This window comes from Channa argus, chromosome 13, assembly GCF_033026475.1.
Source record: "Channa argus isolate prfri chromosome 13, Channa argus male v1.0, whole genome shotgun sequence".
In the NCBI taxonomy this organism is placed as follows: domain Eukaryota; kingdom Metazoa; phylum Chordata; class Actinopteri; order Anabantiformes; family Channidae; genus Channa; species Channa argus.
The window spans coordinates 4,351,812-4,365,374 of record NC_090209.1 but is presented as its reverse complement, the minus strand read 5'-3'; the positions used below and the strand labels follow the sequence as shown (position 1 = coordinate 4,365,374).

At 43.0% G+C, this 13,563-nt stretch overlaps 2 protein-coding genes across 2 annotated transcripts; one reads left to right on the top strand and one right to left on the bottom strand.

Annotated features, from left to right (window-relative positions):
• Positions 1-5,897: 5,897 nt before the first annotated feature.
• irx7 (iroquois homeobox 7) lies at positions 5,898-7,374 on the top strand. Its single transcript, XM_067528577.1, has 2 exons — positions 5,898-6,189; positions 6,381-7,374. Exons 1-2 carry the CDS (start codon positions 5,971-5,973, stop codon positions 7,131-7,133), a joined length of 972 nt encoding a protein of 323 aa, XP_067384678.1. The 5' UTR covers positions 5,898-5,970; the 3' UTR covers positions 7,134-7,374.
• Positions 7,375-7,959: 585 nt separating this feature from the next.
• cd40 (CD40 molecule, TNF receptor superfamily member 5) lies at positions 7,960-12,710 on the bottom strand. Its single transcript, XM_067528219.1, has 9 exons — positions 12,554-12,710; positions 11,940-12,021; positions 11,302-11,424; positions 11,050-11,196; positions 10,864-10,948; positions 10,208-10,266; positions 9,673-9,765; positions 9,539-9,561; positions 7,960-8,598 (listed from the first exon to the last, which is right to left on the bottom strand). Exons 1-9 carry the CDS (start codon positions 12,587-12,589, stop codon positions 8,281-8,283), a joined length of 966 nt encoding a protein of 321 aa, XP_067384320.1. The 5' UTR covers positions 12,590-12,710; the 3' UTR covers positions 7,960-8,280.
• Positions 12,711-13,563: the final 853 nt, after the last annotated feature.

Sequence of the window (13,563 nt, the reverse complement as noted above, 5' to 3'; positions counted from 1 at the left end):
CTACCTGACTTTGTGCACTACAGATGGAGTAAATATGGGCCCTGCTAACTCTCCATACGGCTTTAGACCTTAATTCCTGATTAGCTGAAAAGGGCAGCACTTGCTTTTAGGTCTTGGATATCAGACGACGCAGAGGGGAACAGAGGCAAGTGCCTTTGTGCTTCATTCTTGAAGTGGGGATGTTAGTGGGGGGATAAGAGGGAGTTTCTGTAATAGATACTTATCTTACTGCCCTCAAGCCCCTCAAACAAAGTCCACCTCTGAAGAGATTATAACCCAGGGAGGGCACATTAACTCTAATCCGATGCTTTGAGGCCTCACACCCCCCCCATACCACCCTCTGCCCCACTTATTTCAACCCTTCTGTTGTTGGGGTGGGGGCCACCTTGTATCTAGTGCATGTATGAGGCTACACACAAGGGTTGTGTGTGTGCGTGTGTGTGTTTGTGTGTGAGTCAGGGGGGTGTAGTGACATGCTGACTCTAATGAAAAGCATTGAGGGCTGCATACTGCTGTGTAACTGATTCCTCTCTCTGAAGAGATTAGGCGCTACATTGTTGGTTCGGTTGCTCATTTCCATGAGAGCACAGCCTCCCACCAGCGCCTGCTTGGCTTTGTTATCTCAAGTTGGAAAACACAGAGCCCAATGTCCCCGGCTTCCTTGTTACCATTGTTTCACAAATAGGCCAAAAATGTAGATGTCATGTCACAGATGCCCAATAACCTCATTAACTGCTCCCCGTGAGGCTACGGGGAGAAAATAATGGATGGACTTCAGTTTGTTCCGCTTCTGCGCTAAATGAGGACGATGCTACCTGTAAAAGCCTGTGTTTCACCGGAAATATTGCAACGTTAATGACATTTTAGGAAAATGTAAAGAAACCAAATGAAAGTTTTTAATTAAAGTGCTTTTTTTTTTTTTTGGCCAACCAGAAATCACCGTGTCTTATGGAGGAATATTAAATCTCTGTTTATGCTTCACAGGGAGAACAAGCTTAGAGCTGAGGTGGAGAAGCAGGATGCACCTAGATAAGAAAAAAACAAACAAATTTTACTCATATTTAGCACTTAACAATGTTTACTTGATTACTTTCTAATTTCTAGTTACTTTGACGTCAGCCCAATAAAACTAAATCCAGCATAATCATAACACTTTATTGATTCCCGATTTAAAACTCTCGAACCAATTAGCAGTATGTAAAGCAATCCACAGTGTAATTATTAGATTCAAAACCGAATATCTGGCTGTTAAAATCAGCTCCATCATTGCCTGCAGCATCATTAAAGTGAGCAGCACAGTGCTGAATAGACCATTATCATTCGATAATTACATGTTAATGGATATGAAAAGAGCCATTTTACATATAGAGTATTTTTACTTAGGAAGTACTTTCAATCAAGTAAATGTTTGGCTGCAGGACTAACAGAATATTTGTACACGGTGGTACTGATAACTTCACAATGAAACGTGCAAACATGGGATTGAGAAAGAGTGAGAATTAACACTCAAAGCCGATGCAAACTGAATTAGGAAGGTACATGCAACAGATGTTCAATACACCCTTTTGTTCTTGATGAAAACAGTCCCTATTTGCTCTGCTTATGCTCAAACAGTCCTACACACCAGCATCCTGAGCAGGAAAATAGCAGGAAGCTTGTGTGCTTAGGAAACTTTCAAAGGAGGTGGAAGAACAGGGTTCATCATGATAACGCTAACAGGGTAAAAACATCGTTTTTTTTTTCCCATGTAGCCCAAATCCCAAATAAGCCCCGAAAGTTTTTACAATCAAATGAAACCTTCTGGCCTTAAGCCATTGATTGACCTGGATCAGTACAGCTCCACAAAAAAAAAACCCACGTAAAGACACACAGTCGGTGTGTGTACAGAATGGCCCAATGGAAAAGCTGCTGTAAGTCCCAGGAACAAACCACACAGGATGCTGCAGGTGCACTTCATACAGAAGAACTGAGCCCAAAGTGAGGCCAGCTAACAAGCTGATCCGCTACGACGAGCCCACCGGGGACTGTGCCAGGCCTCTAGCTGAGGGATCCTGGGGGCCCTGACACGGGGGGACACCAGCAGCAGCAGCAGCAGCTGTCAAACAGGCCATCAGTGCCCAACCAACGCTGCCTGTCACTCACCCAGCGGAGGGCCATCAATCAGGCTGCACCCAGGAGGGAGCTGGGGGGCCGGGCCACTGCCCGGCCCTAAACAAAGACATACTTAAATTTGCAAGCGGTTTCAGCGCCGCCACTATTTTGGAAGAATGATGGAATGGACCTGATAAGAGTAATGACAAAGGCCGAGGAGTGGAAGGGGGTCTGGGAAGAGGGGCTCAGATAGCGAAGAGGTGGGAGAGGTTGATAACATTCACACTTTGCTTACATCTCCCCATTTGTGTTGGTGCCCCAGGAAAATCTCATTAGGGGGGAAAATTGGAGCTTTGCTTGGAATCAGCTGACTCTGCTTTTCACAGAGTGGATCCTTCTTCTTCTATCTCAACTGTGCTGGGAGCTTTAAGTGCGGTTTGATTTGAATACAAAATGTTTCATTTGCAACCTTATTTAAGCTCTTTTCACACAGTGATACTCGCCCTCACCGGGCTCAACGTCTGACTCTGTCCTCTCTCTCTTTTCACTAAGTAGAGCTGTGAAAACACACTAACAAGCAGGACTCCGTGGATTCTCTTTAGGCTTCTCTTGTCTCGTTCACACCCACCTATGAGCAAATCGAATTGCATGTGTAGTCTCTTGGTCAGCCAGTGGGTTGGGGGAGAGCCTGTAATCGAGGTCAAAACCAAACCTATTGTCCTGACCTGCTCATTAGCTCCTTCCACTGTCGCTCTGCATTTTTCTCCCAAGGGACTTTCGAAGCCATCGGCCTGTTTGGTGAGCTGTAGTGTGGAACAGGCAGACGATTTGGAGATAACGGAGAATATAAAGTCCCGTTTTAATACAGAGGACTCAGCGTGAGCACAGATAAGCACCACTTTTTCTTTGCAGCTGAGGACAATCATCTTCCATTTGGTGACTTGTCTCTCCTGTAAACAACCGACATCCTCACAGCAAACAGCGTAAACTCGACCTGACGGAGCAGGAGCGACGCCCGCATTGTGGCCGAGCTGCCAAAAGAGGAAGAGAATGGAAAGACGTTCTTCAAGAAGGACAAAGGCTGATGCCCTGAGCTGTTTGTGTTGGGAGATGTGTACCACAGATGGAATAAGCCTTTTTCTCTTTGCGCTGCAGTCGGCCCATTGTTGCACTTGTACAAATTTGCTTTAGGCTCTGAGGTCCCCCCCCCCAAATACATTCCTCCTTTCCCTCCAGCCTCGGCACTTCGTATCTACCCCCAGCTGCTCTCTCGCTCTCCTCACATGATCATACTAAAAGTGACACTTACTGGTGTAATAGAATATTAGACGTCCCGTCTTGTGGTATTAAAAAAGTAACTCAAGAAAATTATTTTAACGTATTTTATTTCACTACTCATCTGACAGCTTCACATTACAGATATGCATTTTGAATACAGAACATTAAGAAATGATGTATTATTATGAATTTATAACCTGTCCGTGGTTAAAATCAGCTCCACCTTGACCTGCTAATGTTGTTGTTCCGCATCAAGTTTCTATAGCAACACATTCTCATGTATTTATTAATCGCTACAAATGTTTATTTTCCATATTTATTCCTTTCCGCAAAGTAATTGAACAAAAGTTAATTATTTGAGTGTGAAGTGCTGCAAGTTGAATAAAGAACTGGAAGTGATGCTTTTGCTTTTGATGACGTATGTTTTGGGCAACTATTTGTTGACTTCTACAAACTATTGTAATGTGATTTATCAGTGTATCTTTCAAAAAATGCTAATAACAATTTCACAGAGTCTAAAATTGCGTTTAGTTTGACCAAAAGCCAAAGTTAGGTTTTTATAGTTATTGTGTTTATTACTACACATGACAAACAAAGGTTATTTGAGAATCTGAAATCAGAGAATAAAAAGCTTTGCTGCGTTTTCACTCATTTTTGCATGAAAGACTAACAACTGAAATTAGAAATGGAAAATCAAATGAGCTGTTCCTTCCATTTCTGTGGATTATGGACGAGCAGTTTCAGCTCAGCACTAATTCCTCCAGCATCACGCACAAATACAAATAGAAATGACTCTACATTTGCATTAATATTGCTTTAAATAAGCACATACAGGTGATCAATTGTCACATGTTGCATTCAGGGTCCCTGTACCTGACAACTTTAACTCAGTTTTAGTGCAGACACTGAAGTGGTCTTCTAGCACTTTCCTGTGTCTCATTCACCATTCTCACATGGAGTCAGATTAAAGTGCACTGATGGAGCCTGTGTGTGGATTTCACAGTTCAACAGCTCCACAAACGACCGGCGTCATCATCATCAAGCTGATGGAGTTTCAGCGACGGAGTGTGAATTAATAAATGAACAAAATAGTGAGCAGAAATATGCTGCAACAAGGAAATCAGAACATCAATTTTCATAGCTGACCTTTGTTTTCAAGATCAAATTATCCCGAATCTTTATGCACAATCAGCTTTAGAGAAATCACACTTTAGAATGTGAACAATGTGTTTGTTCCTACATATGTGAGGCCTGGATTTTTAGAAATGAATTAGATAATTTACCTGTAAATGCAGACAGCAGTAACACTGAGGGGCATTTACATTTCTAAAAACATCACACTTCCAGTTACATTTTAAACCTGCAAGGGGAAGAGAGTCTTTTTCATGAGCCCCTTTAGGTATCAGCCATGGAAGCAACACTCCAATCACCACCAGCGCTGCACATCTTGACACCGTTCATATAATAAGCACAATTATGCAAGATGGGAGAAACACAAACACTTAGTTTAGCTGTGGCTCTTTTGAAGGCCAGGGATGGGGGGGGGGGGGGGGGGGGGGCAGTGGAATAAGAAGTGTAATCTCTTATCTCTGATAACCCCCCCCCACCCCCATACACACACACACACACACACACACACACACACACACACACACATTAGCATCTGTTATCTCACAATTATCATATACATTAGTCAACACCTGTTTCACTTAACCTCGTTTAATTAGGGCCGTCGAAACAAAACCACCGGACATGTCAAAGGGCGGTTTGTTGTGGTTCACTCAGTAAATTAACAACTAAAAAACGGAACCTGAATGACGGCTATTATGGACTTGACACGTTTTTCTCGATTATATAATAATAATAATAATAAAGTATTTCGGGACAATCCAACTAATCTCACCAACACTTTTACACGTACGTAAAATAGTCTTTTCATTGTTTACTGGGGTCATTTAATGCGTTTGAGGGACTTAAAGTCAGTTCACAGAACCACAGATCTGTGGGTGATGAAGAGTCAGGAGAGACTGACAGGAAGCTGTTAACTGAATTCAGCTTGTTTTCTGGCCTGTGAGATGTGTTAAAACCATCACATCAAGCTTGTAGACGCCTTTGTAGTGGAATCAAACACAATGCGAAAGCTTTAATCTTTATTCTTTTAATTTAGCCTTTATAATATTGTTAAATACAAATGTGTCGTTTTTTTTTTGTACTGTATCCAAAATAAACGAATAGTGCAGCGACACAAACCCACAGACCCGCACAGAAATATGCTTGTTACTGATTGTAAAATGATTCGCGTTTTCCGTGACTTCTCCAAAGAAAACGTTGCATTTGAATGGAAACTTCAGTTCAGATAAGCAGCACATCTTCCACGAAAACGCTAAAAGGAACAGCAGAGCGCTTTCTTTGATGGGATTTGTTGTCAGCAAGAGCTGAAGGTCTTTTGAACGTAGCTGTCAGTCAATACCAGTGGGGACCCCCGACACCCCCCCCCCCCCCCCCCTAACGCCTCAAACACACACACTGCAGGCTGTGTATAAATAGATCCAGGACGCTGGGTCTCCACTCAAACCAGAACACAGCTGGGACGCAGGAGAGATGCCCGCATCACAAACTGGATTTGGCAACTTCTTCTTGGAGCGGAACATGAGCGTTCCGACTGGATATCAGATCCCGGTGGTGGCATGTCCACCGGGCGTGCAGCAGCACCAGGCTCAGCATTTGGCGGCGATGGCAGCTGGAGTTCCCATAACATACTCAGGACTGCAGGGATACAACTTTCTCCCCTTTCCGCACCACAGGCACGTCGCACACATGGTGAGTTTAGTTCAACGATTCATTTGGTTAAAAAAAAAAAGCCATCCTCCTCAAGGATTTGAGTTCTAAACATAGTAATTGAAACCTTAAACGAATCAACCCCTCACTGACTCGTGCGTTCGCTCTGTGCGTAAATACGCACAACCAGCCTCGTTTCCTCGGTTCTTACGTTCCTTCTCTTTATTTTCCAGAACAACGGTTTCGACTTGAAGGTCGCCTCCCCCTACCATCACGCGCTTCTGGCTCGCGGAGGAGCTTTCTACCCACCCTACCGCCCGGGAGCAGTAGAGGATCCCGGCAGAGTCGCCAAGGTGGCCACGCGTGAGAGCACCGGGGCGCTCAAGGCGTGGCTGAACGAGCACCTGAAGAACCCGTATCCGACCAAAGGCGAGAAAATCATGCTCGCCATCATCACCAAGATGAGCCTCACGCAGGTCTCTACCTGGTTCGCCAATGCAAGGCGGCGCCTGAAGAAGGAGAACAGGGTCAGCTGGGCATCTAAAGGCAAATCAGACGAGGAAGAGGATGAGGAGCAGGAGGGAGAGAGCGACGAAGACGAGGGTTCCCTGCAGAATGACACGGAGCCTCGAGCTGAGGGTGCAGACACAGGCGAGCAAGTGCGGAGCGCGCTGGAAAGCTCGGCACCTGTGGATGCGCGTTTGGGGATGGGACAGCAGCGACGCGGGGAGCACGAGCGCACAGACGTTACACTTGTCAAGAAAGTTGAAAGGAAGGATTCGGATAACACACCAGCCGCTTTGGAAAGTAAAGAAGACGTGAGTCTGAAACCCAAAATCTGGTCTCTGGCAGAGACCGCCACCTCAGAGACCGTGAGAAAACCTCTGGAGCACGTTCACTGCCCCGCGGGGAAACTGTGGGCTGAGTGGGCTTCGAGAAACGCACTGTTTGTCCCATCATGTTTTCCCGCTCCTGAAACAGTGTGAGCGGCTGTTCAGACCCAATCTACAGACTTTCGGACTCATCTTTTGCACTTTAATCTGTCAGACCTCAGGGACGTGAGCGCGAATTCCTGAAGTTTGCAATAGAATGAACATTTCTTCCGAGACCAAAGACTAAACATGTGGTGTTGCTGTAAATATATGTAGATGTATTTTTCCACCATAGACCTGTAAATTATCTTTCCTTTTGTCTAATCATTAAGAAATATTTTTGCTTAAATAAAGTCCAGCTTTAAGTGATTTTATGTCTGTTCTGTATTTGGCACAAAATCAATGTGGGTGAAATCCAAGTCATGAACCTTCATAGATTTGCTTCAACATAGTAGAAAGTAGAATTTTTCATCTGTTAATAGACTGTAACAGCACAAAGCGCCTTAAATCCCTTTGCACTGGTTTTGGCCCTAAATTTGAAATGTTCAGATTCTTCATAAATTGTGAACTATTCGAGGTTCCTGCAGTTGAACAAAAGATATTGAAATGTTTTATCCAAACAGATAAAGCGCATTTTCTATTTTTTATTTTTTTTATTTCAGGTGGGCTTCTGTCAGCCCAAAGCCCCCAGCAGCGGGACACTGCTGAACTCTCACTGGTTTAACGTGTCAGTTGCGCCTCCGTGTGGGACTTACGCGTAACTACAACTCGACACTAAGAGCTTTTCAAACCGTGGGTATTAAAAGTCACCCATTGTTAATAATACTAACATCTATAAGCAATATATAAAAATGAACTCCTTGTAGGTAACTCTGCATATTGGGTATTACATATATTTGAACATTTGCCCAAACAGAAACATCCACTAAAGCTTCATGGGAATTGTTACGACGTATTTTTTTATTTTTCAGTTTTATATACATTTACATACATTTTAAAACAAATGCTTTATATTTACATGCTGGAGCGGTTGAAGTACACACATGTACATTGTCCACATACTTCGATTGCCTACTGTTTACAACAAACACACAGTGAAAACACCTCAACTCACAAAATGCTACTAACTAATGCACTGAAGTCACATAGTATTGTGCACAATCTTCTAACGATGACTGTGTCAGCTCGATTTGAATTTAATACTTGGGGAAAATGTAGTTAGATGTGTCCGTTAAGAGGAAAATGGAGAAGACAGTCACGTTCACGTAGTTGTGAAAAATGAGCCTGTAAATGTCGGTGTCTGTGTTTGGGATTCTTGTCGGGAGAGGACTTCGGACTTTCCTCTCTCCTGTGTCACAAAGTTTCCATTTTCAGTGCGAGGATATGACGACTGCTCCAGGCTTTCTTCATCCAAGTTCTCCTCTGGTGTCATTCCATGTCCTTCCTGTGTGCTACCTTCTTCTTGTGTGGAAAACTGCTCAACGAATTTGTGCTCTGGTTCATGCATATCGGCGATTGGTATGTATATTTCTCTTGGTGTCTCAGTTTGTTCTTCTCCACGACACGATTCAACACAGCCCTGCAAAAGCAGAAATATAGAATATTAAAGTTTCAACTTTGGTAACAGAAGCTTTTTTTTTTTAATTTATTTAAAGCAACAGTAAATTTTAGTTTAGTGGTTCTCAATCCTGGTTATCAAGGACCCCCCGTCTTTTTGTTTTCCAACCAACCCTGCACTGCCAAGGATCAGGTGTCAATAGGAAACTGGAAGATACCATCTCAAATATGGGTGGAGTGGGGTGGGACAAAGTGAATTGGTATCTTCCAGTTTCTAAAGACCCAGGGGGTAGTCAGCTGAAAAACAGGTAGACCACCTTTGACAACCAATGGTTTAGGCTACGTTGTTTTATATACACTGTAGTTATTAGAGCGAACGAAGAGGAGGCCAATGTGCATCTGCACTCAAAGATAAACTTGTGAATCCTGCTGATGTTTACTTTTTAACCTTATTGATCATAATCTGGAATGTCTGAGTTAATATAGCACATTTCCTTTCATTGCTCATATTTATAATTGATTTATTCATTTTAAGACTTTTAAAGGCTTTGTAACATCTGCAGAGTCACTACAAATGAACATTTCTCCAACTCTGGTACATTTACACAAACAATTATTTATGAAAATCACTCTAATTGGGAAACTTTGAGAAATAAAGAATAAGGACACAGAGAACCCAAAATGCTAGATACTATGCTTTGTAGACCCTTTTAAAAGGTTTTTTTAGTTCAAGTAACAGTTCGACAGATTGACAGTTAGATGAGGAGATCAATATTAATCTAATGTCATATAGCAAAAAGACAAAGAAAAAATAATACAAAAATTTACACTACATAAAAAATTCCAGAAAATGTCTTTGAGTGTAAATGTAAACATTAGTTGCAATAATGCACAGAGTTTCCATAGTGCTCTGTGCATAGCAGTCACAAAGAAAGAGAGAAGAACCACAAAACCACACATACCTTTACGCTGTCTTTTACATTTCCTGGTTTACCGAACAAAAAAGAAGAGAAGAAGAGACACGAGTGATGTGGATTATTGAGAGTTTTCAGCATTTCAACATTCCACACGTTTAAAATAGATGAATTTAACGTACCTTTGCACCAACAGTAGAAAAGTCCAGCTATTAAAAGGAAAATGCCTAAAAATATAACACAGATCACGGCTACGTGTATCCGCTCGGATTTCTCTGCAAGAAAAGAAAAAGAGAGGAACATGAGCCACAGATTTGACGTTTAACGTATCATCTCCAGTAATAAATGACAACTAGAGCAGACTAGGAGCGTTTATTATAAATGGGTTTATTTATTATTAGCTGCGCATCTCTGAATGAAGTAACCTTCATGTCTGTCACATATTTGCATTTTAGCAGAGGAAGTAAGAATGTGTAGAAATGAGGAAGCTGTTATTCAGCCCATAAATATTTTTCAATTCTTAAAAAAAAGAAAAAGGTTAATTTGTAGCCATAAAAAGCAATGTGCCGTGTAGATACAGTATGTAGGTGAAACCTGACAAAACCACAGACCAACATAGATTTATGAATTGTATGATGTTGTCGCTTTGGTGGTTTCGTTTTGAACAAGACATCAGAAAGTTTTCTGAGAACGTTTGTCTGCCTACACAGAACTCACCACAGATGATGTCAGATTGAGCGGTTCCTTCTTTCACAATGTAGTATCCAATCCCACACCTGCAATACAGTTCACAGGGTTAAAGGAGAATTCCGGCTTTCTCATGGGATCAAATGAGATCAGGTGGTCAGGTGATTATTTTATCACGGGTCATCATTTTGCTTTACACAGACTATTAGTTTAAAGGATCTCTGACATGGAAACTATGAACTCTGTTCACCCAAAACCTTATTTTCCTTCATTTGTTGTTTTGAATATAGTGAACATGTCATTGCAAACATCCCATAATAGTTCGGTTCATGCACTTTTGCAGTGAGAAAGCTGCCGTTCAAAGCACATGTGAGATGTGATCCACGCAGTCTGTGTACCAGTCACAGTGCTTAGCAGCATATCTTCGCTTTGGCTAATTTAATGGAGATGCGAAGCGATGAGGAGGAAGAGAAGGGATCATTTCAGAGACTAATAAGGATGATTACGTGAAAGTGGCCTTTTCAGAATCCCCACAGAAAGAACAGCCTCCAGCTCAAAAACAGAAAAGCAGAGGATCCTCACAAGATGGTGCCTGCATCCCCCAGGACACTTAACACAGCATGTGTCCACTTCACATTACCCCCCCCCCATCATGTATGTAAATACATTAGATGTCCAATACGTACTTTGTCCATTTCTGACAGACAACGCTGTTGTTGGAAAATGTGCCTTCGGGACATTTCCTACACACCGTGTCATATGTGTGATTGCCTGAAAGTCAAGAGTGGTGGAGAAAACAAAAGTGATAAGCTGATGTTTTCTTATATTCTCTGTGAAATGATGTTCCATCGCATCAAAAAGACGTGTCTTACCTTTGGACACCACTTCGTGTCCTGGTCCACATTCTGTGTGTTGTACACAGGTTATACAAGCCTCACTGGAGCAGTGGAATCCCGTTCTACATAGGCAGGTGCTTTGTACTTTCTTACTGAGATGAGTGGTAACCTCAAAGTTTTTATCTGAAGACAGAGAAGGGAAACCAGTTGGAAGTTGTGACAGACCAAACAAAGGTCTCTCTCTCTCTCTCTCTCTCTGCTTTTGTGTAATTTGTCACAAGAGCTTACTTGGATCACAGTACGGCTGACGCAGACACTTCGGCTCTTGTGTGTATTTGTCCTGATATTCGTTCTCCTCACAGTCTTTGCACTGAGGATTGGAACAAGTGCCGGACGGTAACATGCTTGTCCCTGCAAATCAAGAGCGTCTCATTAGAAAAACAAATACAGCAGATGTCTAAAGAATGTGTGGCATCCGATTTAAGGGTAAGTTTAGCTTGGTATCCTGGATGCAGGGGCGAACACTCATTTATTACAACATTATTCTGGTCTGTTTTTATGAAGTGTTCTCATTTTGGAGTTTATTGACACATTATCTGAGCTCATCAAGACGTTATCATCAAACCATTCAAAGGATAATTCTTAGCAGCTGAGAATTATAACCTAGACCCAATAGGTTCATTAGGTTCTAAGCAGGTGCTATGGTGATTACTATTGATGTTGTGATCCAACCGTTCACAAAAAAGGTTCTAAGTACATCTGTGTCCAGTACAATGGACAAAAGTGAAACAGAATATAATAAAGAAAAAGAGGGATGGAAACTGAAAGTGAACTGTGTGTGAGACTGGGAACCAAAGCCCCCTGGGTGAAAACAGAAAGGCCACGTTGCCCGAGCGCAACATGAAAAACATAAAGCGTTAATGTACCTGGACCACACATCATGCAGCAGGCTCCGCCACTTTCATATTGAGTTTCTGGGTCACAACTTGGCTGAGCAGCAGCCACCACCTGCAAAAAATAAGTCCGACACTGACTGTTATTAAGAGTGTGTGTGTGTGTGTGTGTGTGTGTGTGTTTCCTCCCCCCCCCCCCCGTGTGAGGGGGGTTTGTTACGACGGTTAGCCTCACTTCCTTTACACAAAACCAAGACACGATGGGCGGAAAGTCCCAAATATTCATTAAGCTGCCAAATGTGAAACCTGATGGCAGCAGGTGCACATCTGTCCCTCGTGGACGCTTTATGCGGCAAATATCACCGTTTTTGCGATTTCAGTCACACAAATCAACGCCCTTTTTAACTAAAACGAAAGTGAAAGTGCGCGTTCAGGGTGTGACCTTAAAATAACACGCACAATTTCGTCCATGTTTATCGCATTAAAGCAATAAACATTTGTGGCAGCGTGAACGAGACAATAACATAAATCGGACGCCAACAATCGGTCAGTTTGCACGAGTTCACCCTCGGCGATTTACGTGTTGTCGCCGGTCACCGTCAAACCCCCAAACCTCAAGAAAGCCCACCGTATATCGTCGTACTCACCAGAAATGCCCACCATGCTGTGGCTAATAACAGCATTTTGACCAGCCAAGGGAAAAGTCGTCACGCTCGTGCCTCCGCTTAACACACGCACTGTAGCCGCTCGTCTCTGCCGCGACACTTTAATCACAGTGCGGGGAGGAGGGGCTGCGAGCTGACGGGGAGTTTCCCCCTGTAGTTTTTTTTTTTTTTTTTTTTTTTAACTTGACCATTTCCTGTAAATTCGAGGCCGAAGCAAAATACCCTGTAAGAAACATAAAAAAAAAAAACAGCTCAGCTGCAACATATAAACCAGAATTTCAACAGTTGTGAGAAAAATAACACTGCATCTGTTATTACTGCAGCTTGAACGTGTGCAGACATGTCTGCTGGCGTCTGGAGTGAATCCAAGGAACAAGCTGCAAAACACATATAGTGCAGGGAAATATCGATTAGTGCTACTGATTAGCCATCATTTGGGGGGGGGGGGGGGGGGGGGGGGGGGGGGGGGGGGGGCGACTGTGGCTCAGGACCTTATCCCAGGGGTCGTTGGTTCGATCCCCAACTCCCACACTGAACCTCAACTTAGTTGCTCACTGATGAGTGAAGGCCACAGGGGCTCAGGGTGTGTGACTCCACAACTATTGCATGTTGGAGGGATAATACAATGTCATCACATCTATTTAGGTTATGGATTTATGTTTAAGCTTTGTTCCCCGCCCCCCCCCCACAGTATAAAAACACAGGCTGCCTGTTACAGTATGTGCTGTAACTCTTTCGCTTCCCAGGAATCTTATAACAGGATGACATTTGTTGTCTCCATTGCTTTCAGCCACACTTTCATGCTACAAACCCCCCACCAATGTTAAGGGATTCCCCATAAAGTTTTTCATCTAGGGGATTTTCCACAAGGTAACAATGGTGAAACATGCTCCTGTGCTGTGTGTGTTTTATGGTAAGCAGACAGTCACTTTGTTCTGTTAAGCTTGTCCTGACCGTTCCACATGTCCAGGCTGAGCGGAGTTTTGCCAGCT